Consider the following 15746-nt stretch of genomic DNA (forward strand, 5'->3'; position numbering starts at 1 on the left):
GCAAGGCAAGGCGGTGGTTCCACTCACATAGCGACTTTATTACATTTAAAATGGATGCAGAAACTTTAAATTATTTAAATCTCCGGCAAAACGGCTGTGCTGCCTTTGAAATTTCGCGTTAATCTTTAATTGATGGCCCTTCACCGCTCCCCGCGGTTTATGCCATGTAGTTTCTCTAGATCTACATGGCAACCTACATGGTAATATGCACGCACACTCTGACAAACGTGCATGTGGAACAACAACACACACACATGCAGGCCACCATGTAAATAGCGAGCCGAAAAGTAAGGTTAGATTCACAGTGTGGGGCTAGGAAAAGGAAGCAGAGTAAGGGGTGGGGAGAAGAGGCAGAACCGAATGGCAAACGAAAGCGAAATTGGAGATTATGTATCGATGTATCGATTGCGGCGGAAGAAGCAAAAAGAGGAGAAAGTAACAAAGAGTTTATAGAAATTTATTTAATAGATTGATTGTTTATATATAAATTAGCTAAACAAATACTAAATTTTTTTAATTTTATGGGAAAACTGAAAATGTCAACATTTCGTGATTTTTCAGAGAAAGCCAAATTTGCAACTGGCAACACTGCTTCGCAGTCGCTATCGTACTCGTTGCCGCGATATTATCGATAGTGACATCGACCTTTTTGCAGCTCTAGCAGAAGGAAAATAAAATTAACCAGGAGCGCAAAAAACGGAAAACTCGAGTTATCTGCGCCACGGTCGGAACCAACGGGATTGCAAAGTGCCAGCAAAGTATTTACCAACGCTGCGGTTGTTTGTGTGTGCTGCGCCCGCTGCTTTTGTTGTGAAATAATTAATTATATTTTAAGGCAGATGGAGATGGAGCCCCTTATGTGCGTGTGTGTGCCTCTATGTGTTTGTGTGAAAAAAGAAATTGAGGGGGAAAGCAGGAGAAAGAAAAGAGCGCAGCGCTGATCGGGGAAATGGGCGTCTCTTAAGTTAAATGACATTTTCGCACGTAACTGAAAAATATATATACGTGTATTAATAAAAATAAATACACACACTGGCCAGCAGGCGGAAGGCAGAGGTAGAAAAAAGGCGCACCAGGCGCCGTCGTCGTCATCCCCCGCGCGCATGCTCTGAATTCGGGACTCGCATCGCATCGCACATCGCTCCGTTCGCGTCCAAAAATCCCCAATAAAAGCCCTGCCCCAGCAATCGCGTGAGAGATGCCCTGGGCCAAAGCAACTGCCCAAAGATCCGTGTAAATTGCACATTATAATTGCAAAATAAACGAATGCAGCAGTCAAAATAGTAATGAAGAGCAAGCGAGACGGCATGCAAACGTGAAAAAGTGAGCGGCGCCGCTATTGGTCGGCGGCACTCGTGCCATCCCGCTCTAACGCAAGCATTCTCCGTTTGTCGGCTGTCTGTTTTGATTTTCTCTTCGTGAAAATAAGCGCGCGAAAGGGGTGCTCGTGTACTTTCTTTTGACCTACCATCCCACTTCCACCTCCCTGCCCACGGCACTCGCCTCGCGTGCCTTTGCGGTGCATCGCAATGTCTGTGATAAGTGATAAAGCCCAGATGTTTGTGTATATAACGCCGCCAAATGTTCAGAGAGAAACCAAGCAACAACAACAACAACAGCAGCAGTAGCACGCACACACACATGTTGCACAGATTTTTTATGTTTGCCTCGCACTTTTTGTGCCGCCATTCGGTGGACTTTCGTGTGTAACTTGAAACTAATTTGTTAACGCCTGAAAACCCTTTTCCAAACAGCCCCGAAATCCACGCAGAGCAAGCTACCAAAGAGGCATCCGGAATTGTTTTTAGTCAAGAAATCACAAATCCCGCAGAGGAGCAACGTTTCCAATAAGCAAGCATACATAAATGGTTTCTACTTTCATTGGCCTACTGGGTGAGTAAAGATAGGATTAAAAAAATAATAATTTGAAAATTATTATTAAAATTATTTATTTTAATAACTACCTCTCCCCTCCTTTTCAGACATTCAATCATGGTGGGAGATACCGTGTATTTCGCATTTCTGTTCATTGTTTAGTTCTGCCTTTGATCTGCCTGACATCGATATCGAGGTGAGGTTCCAGGCCCTGACTTTTCCCCAGATTAAAATTCCCTATTAAATGATAATTTTTATATCACTGTACAGGACCTCGAATCGGCGCTGCTCTCCGATGGTACCAGCGATGAGGATCAGGTCGCCCTAGTGCCGGAATTAATTGTGCGCCTGCTCAAGGGCTGCGATGCGCTACAGTCGGTAGCCAAGGAAATCACACACAGCAACTATCAGATGTTCTTGCGCCGCTTCCTGCGCCAACAGTGTCGTTTGCACCAGACCGAGAACCACTTTGACACGGACATAGACTTCCAGTCGCTGCCCGTGCGCAAGCGCCTGCACATCCTGCACGACCTGTGTCACTTCCGCCTCGACTCGGCCGATGTGCAGGTCATTCTCAGCAATCTAGAGGCGGACAGCCTGCGCGTGGAGCCCCTTGGCTACGACGCCAAGAACTCGGGCTATTGGTACTTTTACGGCACGCGTCTCTATCGCGAGGACAAGGCCAGCGGAGCGGCCTCAGCATCTGGATCGGGCGGTGGAGGAGGTGGATCAGGCTCAGCCACATCAACGGGCGGAGCCTCTAGCAGTAGCAAGGGCATCGGTAGCAACGGCACCATCTGGCAGGTGATCTGCTTCACCGAGGAGGACTGGCAGAATTTGGCCGCCAAGTTTAAGACCTCGACGAACGCCAAGGAGCGCGAACTCTTCCAAATACTCGATGAGAATTTTCTGCCCAAGCTGCCGCAGCTATTCCGGGAGCGTGAGCGTTTAAGGCGCAGAAAGTAAGGAAAGCTTGGGAAAGCTAGTTCTCAACAACGCTATTAATACTTTTTTTAATGTTTCGCTTCAGACTTCTTCAAGTGCGCAACTCTAGTCGCATTCGCAACCTTGTGGAGCTGAAGGCACGCCAGGAGGAAGAGCGCCAGCGAAGGGAGCGCGAGAATCTGTATCAGGAGCGGCAGAACGCACACTGGCTGGCACCGCCCACGCAACAGCAGCAATATCAGCAGCAGCAGCAACAGCAGCAGCAGCAGCAACAACAGCAGCAACAGCAACAACAACAGCAGCGCACACGGAGACGGTTAGCACGGGCCGCATTTTAAGCGAAACCTGGCGAAACAACAGCCTCTTCAACTCATCCACCAAAAAACACTTGCATACCAAAAGCATCTTTGATTTACGTTTTCAATTGATCTTTTGAGTTGCCGTTCAATTTGTTATGATTTCTGCGCTTGCAATTTGAGTTTGAAAACCAAATCAAATCAGAATCAGAAACATTATCACCCAGCATCAACGCGAAGCCCCCGCACCCCCGGAACCAGGATGATGAGCCAACGGAACCAGGATCAGCACTTAATTTGAGTTTTGACCCCAAAAAGTATAATTTAGAATTGGTTGGATTTCGTTTTCCAAAAAAAAGAAAACTCTGTAAGCATGCTTTTTGATATAATTATATTTATATTCTTTGTGCTTTAAGTTTATGGCTTAAGTTTAAGTTCTTGTTCACCCATTTCATACACGACAGAGACACGGATATATCGTAGAAAATTCTTATAAGAAAGCTATAGGAAAATTATTAAAAATATTTTATTGATAGGAAAATTATCTATTTGTATGTAAAAGTTATTGAAACTAAAGAAAAATATTGGTAGAATATCGGAAAATATCGTACAATTATTGGTATATTAATAAATATGATATTGATAGGGAAAGCTATAGGAAACTATTAGTAAAATACCGTTAAATTATTGATACATAAATTAATAAGATATTAAAATCATTTCGTATACATTTCCATAGCCTTTGTTCTTTACAAAATCAAACCATTAATGCTTTTAGTAAATCGTAATCACAATTATTTGATGACAATAACCAATTGTATTTATTTGAGTTTTCAAATTTATTTCTTACTTTCCCTCAGATCGCAATCCACATCGACGGCCAGTGGTATTTCAACCTACGCAAGCTCCCTCAGACGAACAACCACAACTAATTCGAGCGAATTTCTGTGCCACAGGGAAACCTTCTGCCTCTCGCCAGAGAACGACGACGACGATAGGGAGGCCCTCGACGCGGAGCAGCCACACGAAGAGCAACAAGAAGAGCAGCAGCAGCAGCAGCAGGACCATCAAGAAGTAGAATTATTAACAGATTTTCGATCGCCACAAACGCCGAAATCGCAAAGCAGAGGCCACCATAGCCACCACCATCAACAGCAACATCAACACCATCATCATCATCATCACCACAAGAAGAAAAAGTCGGGCAAGAAGCAAAAGAAGCGACATCATCGCGATCGCGAGCATCATCACCATCATCGACGGCGACACAAGCATGCTTCAGAGGCAGACGAGGACGACAACAACAATAACCACAACAATAATCACAACAGCAACAGTAATAGCAGCAGCAGCAACTACAGTGCCCAGCAAAAGCGACAGCAGCATCAGCAGCAGCAGCAGCCACAGGAGACTCCTCCCGAGGAGGGACCAAACACCACTAGCACTTCTCTAAGTCCCGAGGACAAGGAGAACTTTTGCAGGCAACTGCAATTGTTGGACACCAACTCGGCGGCAATTGCCGTGGCCACCAGCATCGCCAATCTAAGTCTGCCGTCTCCATCGGTGGCACATGAGAGCGAGGCAGAGCAGGAAGATCAGCACCAGCAGCAGCAGCAGGTGGTTGAGCCAGAGCCACTAGCAGCAACAGGAATAGCCTCCTCTTCGATGGCGCCAGCGGCAAATGTCAAGTTGCCCGGCAGGCAAACCAACAATTCGCTCAGTTCCCTGACTGGCAACATTTTCATACCTGCGGGAGGAACAAGTGACACGCAGTCACAGCCACAGCAGGCCCAGGAGCAGAGCGGCGCTAGCAGCAGTAGCAGCAGCAGCACTACAGCTAGCACCGTGCGATCCAAGAAGCAAAAGGCCGTTCTCAACAATAGCGGAAGCGGAGGCAGCAGCAGTAGCAGCATCAAGGCGGCGGCGGCGGAAAAGGCGGAAACGTGCAAGCCCAAGAAGCTGGCCTCGTCATCGGCATCCTCCTCCTCGTCCAGCAAGGCGGAGCGGCGGCAGAGCGGTGCCTACTCGGACAAGAGTGGAGATGAGTAAGTCAGAGAGAGAAAAGAGACTCGATTTCGAACGCGATTCCCCCCCCAGACACAACACAAACTTACTGTCTTTGGTCATTTATGCTTCTTTGTGCTTCTGCTTGCTTGTTGGATGTGTGAACATCGTGACAAAGATACAATTTAACTTGCTTTAATTTAAACTAAATGAAGATGAGGAATATGATTTCAAATGTTACCCAAGAAATTGAATTTTTCTATTAGTTTATTCTTTTTTTAATGGTTTCTGTCTCATTCTATTAATGTCCGAGTATAATTATAAGCTTTCTAACCAAAAATACAACCAAATACCCTACAAAAACTATAAAAAAACGTAATAAAATTGTTTAAATTGTATCTTTAATGCAAAACTCGTCCATGATGCTCACTCCGTTTTTGAATTGTTGTTGATTTTTTTGTTTTTTGTTTAAAGTGGAGCCGCCCTTGCTTTTTCTTTTCCCCTTTCTTACCTGTTGCTTTGTGAAATTTAATAGTTCTACCTTAGTTAACTGACACTTTTAGTTCGTTACCTTTGCATGATGCCTGGGCCTTTCCATACACTCACATTGCCCATCGAATTGTATATAATGTGATCAATTGATTAACATATTTATCATTGTTATTGTAAACTTTTGTACCCACTCCCTAAAAAAACGGTAAAAAAAAACATTACGACCAAAAACCGAACCCAAATCCATAAAAAAATAAACAACAAATATCGATAAATGTAGCCCTGTAAATAGTAGAGACCGTAGCACCACAACCAACAACAACAGCAGCCTTAACAACAACAACAACCATAAGCACGCGTCGCACCACAGTCACAACAACAATAATAATAATAACAACAGCCACTCAACAACGGCGGCAGCATCAACAACAACAACTACGACGCAGGGATATCATAATCATAATCAGAATAACAACAACAACAACAATAATAACAGCAATAATAATAATAATCACAATCACAACACCACAACCTCTTACTCACAACACCATAACAACAACACCCACCATAAACACCAACATCATCATCATCATCATTTTCACCACAGTAACAAACACAAGTCCAAATCTCACCACTCCCTAACCCACCATACCAACACCAATGCCCACCCAACAACAACACCAACAAGCAAAACAAATGCATCACAATACCAACACAGCAACACAGTAAACACACCAACACCAACAACAACAAACAACAACTCAACGTACAACTCCTCCAATCATGCGAATATTCTTAGCTTTACCGAAACGGAGGAGGTCCTTCAAATAGGAATGCACAAGGTGCTGGTCTACGTGAAGAACCATCGCGATGCCTGGCCCTTTATGGATCCCGTGGAGGAGGATATTGCCCCACGATATTATTCAATAATCAGGAGGTAAGTTAACAATATTGGAAAAAGTCTACTTAACTCGTTTATTCAACTCTTCGTCCTTTTCGCAGACCCATGGACCTGCTCAAGATGGAGGACAAGCTGGACAGTGGGGAATATCACAAATTTAGCGAATTTCGAAACGATTTCCGCTTGATTGTCAACAACTGTCGACTGTACAATGGGCACAATAATGGTAAAAACTTGAAATAAAATTAAAATTTCCCCTCAAACTCTAATGATACCTTCTTTTAATCCCCACAGAATACACGGAAATGGTGAACAATCTGCAGGATGCCTTTGAAAAGGCCACCAAAAAGTACTTTGATAATCTCTCCGACGACGAAGATGATGATCCCAATCTCAGCTACCCCGCCGCCGACTCCAAAATGAATGTTTTTCGCGAGAAATACTTTAGCAAGAAGGCCAAGGAGGAGACGGAGAAGGATGCAGCGGCAATGGGTGGTCGCCCAGAAAGCAGCGCCGATGAAGAGCGCAGCGAGATTGAAGAGGAGGCCTTGCAGAAAACCCAAAAACGTAAGCGAAAGGAGAAGGATAAACGGCGCAAAAAGAAGAGCAAAAGCAAGGCAGAGCCGGAAACGGATGACGAGGACATGGAACCTGAGAAGGAACCAACGCCACCGCCGCCAGCTCCGAGCAAGAAGAGCAAAGCGGGTAAGGTGGCAAGGGAAAAGGAGAAGGAAAAGGATAAAGAGAAGGAAAAAGACAAGGAAAAGGAAAAGGAGAAAGAAAAAGACAAGGAACCTGCAGCTAACAAGCGGGGACGCAAGCCCAAGAGTGATAAGTCCGCGGCCAAGCCTGGAAAGCAGCCACAAAAGACCAAAAAGGGAACCAAGAAGCTAACAGCCCCCGAAACGGAACCCGAATCGGCGGAGGCCAGCGATAGTCGTGAGAGCGACGACTTCTCTGACGACGAGCACATATCCTTGGCCAAGGCCAAGGCCAAGTCCCTCCTCAAACCGCCCACAGCACGAACGATAGCGGCGCAGAAGAAAAAGTCAGTGCCAGCGGAATCCAAAGTAAAGACGCTGACGCCCGTTAAGCGGCAAGTGAAGGGCAGTAAGGGGAGTAAGGCCACGGAACAGCTACTGCCGCCAACAGCAGCCGATGCCTTGGCCGAATCCGCCGCCGAGCTGGAAGAAGACGAAGACGAGGAGGAAGAGGACACCAGGCGCGCCGACGATGATGAGGAGGATGAAGACGAGGATGGCTCGCGTTCCCGCAGCATGTCACCCTTTAAGGTTGATCTCCACAAGAAATACTCGAAAAGTGCCCTTAACGATGATCTCTCCGAGCTGCTGACCACCGTGAAGAAGGTGCCCAATGCCGAGACCACCAAGCTGAGTGCCCGGCATCATCAGGATGAAGACGAGGAGGAGAAGGAGGAGGGTTCAGACGGGGACTTTAAATCGCTGAGCAGCAGTCGAGCCAGCTCCCAGGAGCGTCTGAAGGTGACGAAAAAGGGTAGAAAAGGTGAGAGCTCCAAGAAGGAGAAGGAAAAGAAGAGCAAGGACAAAGACAAGGACAAATCCCGCACTACCAAGCACAAGAAAAGCAAAGAGGAGTCTGTCTTGTCTGCTGCCGCTGCCGCAGCTGCCGCCGAGCAGGCCGAACTGGAGATGCTTTTGCCGTTTATGGACAAGTACGATGTGATAAAGTTCCGACGCAGTCGTGCTGCCCAGAGTGGCTCCAGTGCCTCCAACTCCATAGCCCCCTCCGAGGACTCCAAGCCAGCCAGCACCAAGAGCGGCAGCAAGAAGACCTCGTCTAAAAGAGAACCCGATCCTCCTCCAGAGCAGCACAAGCGGGGAAGGAAGAGCAAAGACCAAAAGCGTAGCAAGGAGGCAGAGAAGCAGGAGAAGACTGAAAAGGCGGCCCAGAAGGAGGTAGAGAAAAACACGGAGGGCAAGACCAAGAAAAAGGAGGAGCCTCTTGCTTTCAAGGAGAAAATGGAAAAGCCAGCGAAGGAGAAGTCCCCGGCTCCCGTAGAGCCTGCGGAGAAAAGCAAGAAGGAGGAGGTTTCCACCACGCCAGCAAGTCTTTCATCATCTACAACCAAGGTAAAGGATACACAGGGAAAGACCACAGCCAAGAAGAGACCCGACAAGCAAATGCCGCCTCCACCAAAGCCCGTGGATAAACCCAGCGGCGACAAGGCTTCCAGCAAAAAATCCGCCGCCGGGAAAAAAGCTTCAGCCCAAAAGGCAAGCCAGGTGCAGACCAACAATACCAATCTAGAGGCCTTGGATGTGGAAACAGAACAAACTCTGAAGGACATCAATCGCTGGCTGGAGCACACGCCTCGCTTCACAGAGTTCAGTTCGGCCAGCAACTCGCCTTCCCGCTACAATCTCCTCGATGACTTTGACTCCGGGATTGGCAGCAAGCTGGATGCAGCGGATTTCCGCCGTCCCGTTGCCTTGGCCGCACCCAAAACGGAATTGGTGCCCACAAAGCTAGCGGAGGCATTGAACGACCTGGTGAGTGAACCAAAAGAAGCCACAGCAGCAGCAGCCAGTAAATCGGAGTCCGAGTCTCTGGCTCCCACGGCGAGCAGTGTGAGCAGCAGCTGTGGTACTCCGCCCCATTCGATGCACTCGGGCAACTCCATTGGCAGCACCTCCGCCACAGCGGCCTCCAGTTCGAATTGCTCCAACAACTCCATGCCCACGCCTCTGCCTGTGGCTGTTATAACTCCCCTGCCTCCGGTTTTGCCTTGCCTGCCTCTACCTCAGCCCCCGGTGAAGCCCAAGGAGCCCAGCACCACGCAATTGCTGTTGAATCCTCCGCCTCCGCCTCATATCAAGCAGCAGCTGGCCAAGGAGGCCAAGCGCAAGTCCCTCAAGGAGAAACAGGCGGCGGCTCAGGCTGCCCAGGCGCAGCAGGTCAAGGCCAAGGCGAATGTGATGAGGACCATCGATAGGCTTCAGCCGGGCAAGGCCAAGGGTAATCTCATCCAAAATGTGGCTGCTGGCAAGTCCACGGAGGAGAGTAGCGATTCCCTCGTGGGCACAAACCCAGTGGCCACCAAGGCCAAGGAGCTGAAAAACGCCCTGATTACGGAAACCTGCGAGGGAGCACCAAAACTGAGCCTGGGCACTGTGATCAAGACCCAGGACTTTGCTCTGGGCAAAACGCTGGAAGAACTGGCCCGGAATAAGCCCACAGAGGAAGATGAAGGCGGGCCCACGGAGGACAGCAAAACCGAGGAGGCGTCGACACCACCCACCACGCCCAGCAAGGAGGGGGGCGGAGGACCTCCCAAGCCATTTGAAGCTCTGCTGGAGCTTAGCAAAGCGGGCAAAGCGGCGGGTGGTGAGGGGGCCAAGGGAGATGCTGCCAGTCAGCAGAAGAAGAAGCCTGATCTAAGCGCCTGGCTGCAGGCTTTTGGAGGTCCCAAGGTGAGCAAGAAGACGGATGAGGATGAGCCATCCAAGCAGCAGATGCTGCAGCAACAGCAGCAGGACCTGCTGCCGGGTGAAGGTGCCACGGTGGCGCCGCCAGCTCATTCACCCGCCGGTGACAATTTCTCGCTGCCCACGGTGATGCGTCCCAGAAAGCCAAGCACCGGCAGCACCAACTCGGAGCGCAGTTCCTTTAGTCAGGATCCGGACTCTCCCAGAATAGCCATCGATGAGCGTTACGGATCGTATGCTGCAGGCTCGTACACCTCGCCCATAGGAGCCTCACCCATTGGAGCCTCGCCCATAATGGTCTCGCCCAAGCCCAACGATGACATGGGCAAGCCGGCGTCGCCTTATCCCCTGAATGGAGCCATCAAGGTGGGTTTCTACCAGGATACGACGACCAAGAGCAGCCCGGACAAGAGCTGCAGCCCCAGGGAGATGAACTCGCCGTATCCGCAGTATTCCCAGCACATTTACTCCTCCGCCTCCTCACCGAATGTTTCCACGCCGGATTTGAGCGGTACCTCACCCTATGGCGGTGGGAATAGCTACAATCCTTCGGGCTCTGAGGCTTCCAAGACACCTGCTTATTCTTCCACCTCCCCGCTGCCCATTTACGACCAATACAAGCAGCCGCGCTCCCAGGAATCGGATTACAACTCCTCGATGAGTCCGAGCACCCCGAATCCCCACTCGCCCTATCAACAGCCCCAGAGTTCGCCGTACACCACGCCCCAGCAATCGCAGTCGACGCAGCCGTCGCCCTACCATGGTCAGTCGCCGTATCACCAGCAACAGCACTCTCCTTACCATCCGCCGGCGGCACAGCAGCAGCAGCAACAGCAGCAGCAACCCTCGCACAGTCCGGCGTCTCATCAGCAGGCCCACAGTCCCATACCTTCGCCGGCTTCCTCGGCGGCCACGCAGCCACCAACACCTTTGGCGCATTCTCCCGCAGAGCAGCAGCATTCGCCGTACCAGCAGCCCGTGTTGTCGCCCTACCAGCAGCCTCAGTCGCAGCAGCAGGTGCAACCTCCTGTAGTACCGCCTGCCACAGGGGCCGTTAGTAACAATGGCTATGGACCCTCCACCCACGATACCTACCAGCAGCATCAGCAACGCTCCTTGTATAATCCTGCCACTCTGATAAATCCTTTGCCCACGGCGGTTGCTCCCCCGACAGCTGCTTCTATTGCTAAGCCAAACAATGACTGGAGCCTCAATCGCAGTTTGTTGCCGCCTAGCATTGCAAATGCGGCAAATCAGGCGACGCAGCAAGCGGGACAGCAGCAGCAGCAGCAACAATTGCAAGCAACACCCCAACAGCAGCAATTACAGACTCAGCAACAGCAGCAGCAGCAGCAACAGCAGCCACAATTGCAAGCAACACCCCAACAGCAGCAATTGCAGACGCAGCAACAGCAGCAATCCCAGCTGCAGCAGCAACTCAAGCCCAAGTATCCAACTTATGCCCAATATCAGTCAACAAATGCAGCAGCCAGTGCAGCGGCTGCAGCAGATGCGGTGGATACGCAACAACAGCAGCAGCAGCAGCAGCAGCAGCAGCAGCAGAAGATAGTGCCGCCAAGTTATGGCAGCGATATGGCCACCTTTATGCAGCATCAAATGCAGCAGCCTCCCAAGACGGACACTCTGATAAATCCTCTGAAGAGGCCCGGCGAGGACATGGGCATGGATTACAGTGGCAATGCAGCGGCAAATAAAATGGCAAAATTGGAAGAGACGCCTGCACAGCAGCCACAGTTGCAGCAGCAGCAACAACAACAGCAGCAACAACAGCAGCAGCCGCAATTGCAAACTTTGCTCAACAAGCAACAGCAAATGTTTAATAGCTTTCTGGGTTCCATGGCCTTTGGCAAGCCTTTGGGCAACATAGCGCCGGACAAGGCCTTTGAAATGTACAACAGGGCGGCGGCCATGGGCTTTCCCAAGGAGTTTGCCAAGGACAATTGTCAACTGCAGCAGCAGCCGCAATCAGTGCCACAGACCAGCAGCAGCAACAAGCAGCAGACAAATCAACAGCAACAGCAGCAGCAACAGCAGCAGCAGCAGCCACATCTCACGCAGTTGCAGACGCCGCATAATCAAAACTACCAGCAACAGCAGCAAGCTCAGGCCCAAAAGTTGCCACTGCAACAGCAACAGCAGCAGCAGCAACAGCAAACGCAGCAAATTAACTACCAGCAACAACACAATTACACTACCCAGCAACAGCAGTCAGTCCCTGAGAAACCCGCCTCAGCACAACAACAAGCCCCACTTCCCACTGCCGTAAGCGATGCCAGCAGCAACATGATGCATCACCAGCATCATCTCAGTCAGACGCATCATTTGGCCGCCTACAACAAGCCCACGCCCCCGCCACCGCCTCAGACCTACAGCAATCCCCTGATGCAATCCATGCTGGGCTATGCCGGCAACTATTTCGACAAGACCATGCCGCCGGCGGCTCACATGTACAGTGCCTCGAGCTCAGCGGCCACGGCTTACGGGAATCCGGCGCAGCAACTGCCCGGCAACTATGTGCCAGGCAACAACAATCCCGCACACCAGCAGCAGCAGCAACAACAGCAGCAACAACAGCAGCAGCAACAGCAGCAGCAAGCGGCAGCAGTGGCTCCAGCGGAAGTCAAAGCGCCAGCCAAGAGAGGAAGGAAAAAGAAGGCAGCCACAATTGCAGCAGAAGCAGCAGCAGTCAAGCATCAACAGCAGCAGCAACAGGCACAACAACAGGTGCAGCAACAGCAACAAGTGCAGCAGCAACAGCAGCAGCAACAACAACAACATCAACACCAATCCATGCCGCAGTACAATATGGCGCAGACCGCAGCCTCTGTTTCGGCAGCTGCTGCTGCTGCTGCCACCAACAATCAGCTGCAGGCGCATGCCCAGGCGCTGCACCAGGGCTTCCAGCTGTACGCAGGTCTTAAATCTGGAGGAGTATCCTCGCCAGGATCGGCTACCGGCGGCGGCGGCGGCGGCAGCAGCAATACCAGCAATCAGACGACGGCAGCGGCAGATGCTGCAGCAGCCATCTCACTGAAGACTTCAACAGGCAGCAGTGGCGGCGGCATTGTTCCAGGCAGTGCCTTCAATTTTGCACCCACACCCGGAGCCCTGGGCCTCTATGGCGATCAGTCGGCGGCAGCGGCAGCCAGCAGCTATTTGGATCAGTTCCGGGATGCCCCCAATCCTTACTACATGCCACCGGCGCCAGCGCATAGTGGAGCGTCTGGCAATCCCGTGGGCAATGCTGGGGACAAGACCGGACAGAATCCCTTGAACACAGCCGCTGGATCCTATCCCTTCCTGGCGGCAGCGGCGGGGGCCCATCCCTCAACGCGGGCAGCGGCTGCTGCAGCGGCCTATCCCTTCGTCGACCCCAATTCGCAGCTATACCAGCAGTACCTGCGACGCGATGACTTTCACACGCGGATGATCTTCAATCAGAGTCTGCTGAGCGGGCCGGCAGCGGCGGCGGCAGCAGCCGGCTATGGACAACCGCCGCCGCCGCCATCTGCATACCAACGAGCCACACTGGGCATGCCAAAGCCGTATGACATTAACCGGCAGTCATGGTTTTAGCAGTACGCCAGTGCCGCCAACGTGGATCTCCAAGGGGACGACCTGACGGGGGCGGCAACTGGAACAAGTTCGGGCTCAGGAGCAGCAACTGGAGCTTCAGCGGCAGCCGCACAGCGATGAAGGGGGTCAACACAGGCTAAGAAAAGGTTTCAAGAAAATTGGTTCCCAAAAAGGTACAAGTTATTTTTATTTTTTGAATTTTAGCTGAGATTTTATCAAAGAATCTGTAATAGTTGGAAGGCCCGAAAGTATGATGAGCTTTCAGAAGGCTTGTTACATTTTATTTCTACAGATTCTGTAGGCTACTTTCCTATTTCTTCGAAGGCAGGATGTGTGTTGTACTGACTATTTGATATTCCTTGGCAAGACTCGAATTCCACTGCCTCAGACCCTTGATTTTCATTTGAAAATATTATTATTATTTGAATTATTATGTTTTTTTTGTGTTTCTCACAACTCATTTGAATGAATTTGTACGTTGTGCAATGTGTGTTTCCTTTTGTGACTGCAGTTGCCTCCTAGCAGAGTTTGTTGGTCTTTAGTTTGTATCTTTATTCGGGTTAGTCTTTAGGTTAAAATGACAATTACTTTTAAACGGTGTAGCTAATTAGGCCTCGTAATTTATATTTAATTGAACTTAATTTGTTTTTAAAGCTTAACAAAAAGATTACGAATAAGAGAAACCATACAGAAAATGCAAGAAATTCAAAGAATTGCTCTGACTATAATTAGATTTTAGTTGATTTTCCAGAATTTAACTCGTGTGTGTGTAAATGAACTACGATTATTAGTTATTAGTTCTTACTATTTACTATTACTATTATTATAACTAACTATTATCGATTCGTCGTGCTGCCGGCAATTTGTTGAAATATTTATTAATCCAACTAATCAAAGAGATTCGCAACACACAAAACTAAAGCTAAAGCAAAAAAACACACACGAAGCGAGGATAAACTTTTAGTTTGTAGAGAACGCCAAGCAGATGTATAAACTTTTGTTAAATATGCTAAGTAAACAGTACGGACCTAGCATTAAGCCTTAAAACTCCCCGCTGCAGCAAGTAAAATAATAAACCAATGCAAATGTGCAACATTCCGCCTCCCTAAAACCTTTCAAACCGATCCCCAATCCATAAGAATCCCCAACCCAAGAACAATTTGCTGTACAGACAGGTAAAAACTCGGCGTTTTTACACACATCTCAAGTTGTAGCTTTAAAAGGTGTAAAAAGTTGAAAGCAAAACAATGGAAAATTATGAAATATGAAAGAAAAAGTGTCTTAGTCGCTATTAAAAAGAACAGAACAGAAAAAAGTAACGAGTAACGCATAAACCGCGAGCCCATAAGAATTATAATGATAGTATATATATATATTTATTATATAGTAAAAACAATAAACAAGAACAACCCCCCTTATTCAATTAAGTTGTTAAAGCTTTCGTTTTGCAAACGCAAATTTTAAACTGTCATTACGTGTAACGAGTAAAATGAGAAGCGACGAGTGACGAGGGAGGAGAAAAGCGGTGTACCTAGAGCATAAAGAGCAGCAACAAACATATTTAAAGAACCACAAGCTAAAATATTATATTAATAATGATTATATATACAACACAAAACATATATATTATATGCAGTAAGTGCAGCGAGTGCACATTATACATAAATCTGTATGTATAGGCCACAGCGACAGCGCGCAGCAGCGAGTAAATAACAATAAAGAATTCTATTGCATATTGTACGAAAAAAAAACATACGAAGAACCCAATGTTTATATTGCTAGCAATTATTATGCAATTATGGCGAGGCGCTCTCGACACGGCACGCGTTCATTTGCATACAATTGCAGGCCAAGTCAAGTGCGGATTTCTACTGCCCTTCACCAGCTGGCCGGCTGGTTGTCGGTGTGTTCCCAGTTTCCAATTCCAATTCCCAGACACAGACACTGCAATTGCAGACAGCTGTGCCGGCTCCATCGATCATCTCATCTGTGTGCAGGTCTTCTAGAACGGCACGAAGTCGGGAAGCGTGTTGCTAATGCCTCTCTGCTTTCGAATCGCTGAAAGCAATTGATCAGCTTTAATTATCATTTTGCCGGAGCGATTACAATTACGATTACAACATTGTCTTTGGAGTGGTGACATGAGGTTGTGGCTGGAGCAGGGCTTTC

The 15746-nt window shown here is 48.9% G+C and overlaps 1 protein-coding gene across 6 annotated transcripts; it reads left to right on the forward strand.

The window, feature by feature from the left end:
• The first annotated feature begins 612 nt into the window (after positions 1-612).
• On the forward strand, positions 613-15332 carry dikar (CECR2 histone acetyl-lysine reader dikar). 6 transcript variants are annotated; one of them, XM_017173286.2, is made up of 9 exons: positions 613-758; positions 1755-1893; positions 1983-2071; positions 2146-2837; positions 2906-3136; positions 3977-5161; positions 6412-6549; positions 6615-6739; positions 6808-15332. In XM_017173286.2, the coding sequence occupies exons 2-9, from the start codon at positions 1866-1868 to the stop codon at positions 13575-13577; spliced, it is 9258 nt and encodes a 3085-aa protein (XP_017028775.1). In that variant the 5' UTR covers positions 613-758; positions 1755-1865; the 3' UTR covers positions 13578-15332. The 6 variants fall into 6 exon arrangements, 2 of the variants coding, with proteins under 2 accessions (XP_017028775.1, XP_070142235.1); XR_001770854.2 differs by lacking the exons at positions 6412-6549; positions 6615-6739; positions 6808-15332 and having other exon boundaries at positions 2906-3483; positions 3977-4002; positions 4073-4192; XR_001770853.2 differs by lacking the exons at positions 6412-6549; positions 6615-6739; positions 6808-15332 and having other exon boundaries at positions 2906-3483; positions 3977-4117.
• The last annotated feature ends 414 nt before the right edge of the window (positions 15333-15746 follow it).

The sequence above is a fragment of the Drosophila kikkawai genome, chromosome 3L, assembly GCF_030179895.1.
Source record: "Drosophila kikkawai strain 14028-0561.14 chromosome 3L, DkikHiC1v2, whole genome shotgun sequence".
Taxonomy (NCBI): Eukaryota; Metazoa; Arthropoda; class Insecta; order Diptera; family Drosophilidae; genus Drosophila; species Drosophila kikkawai.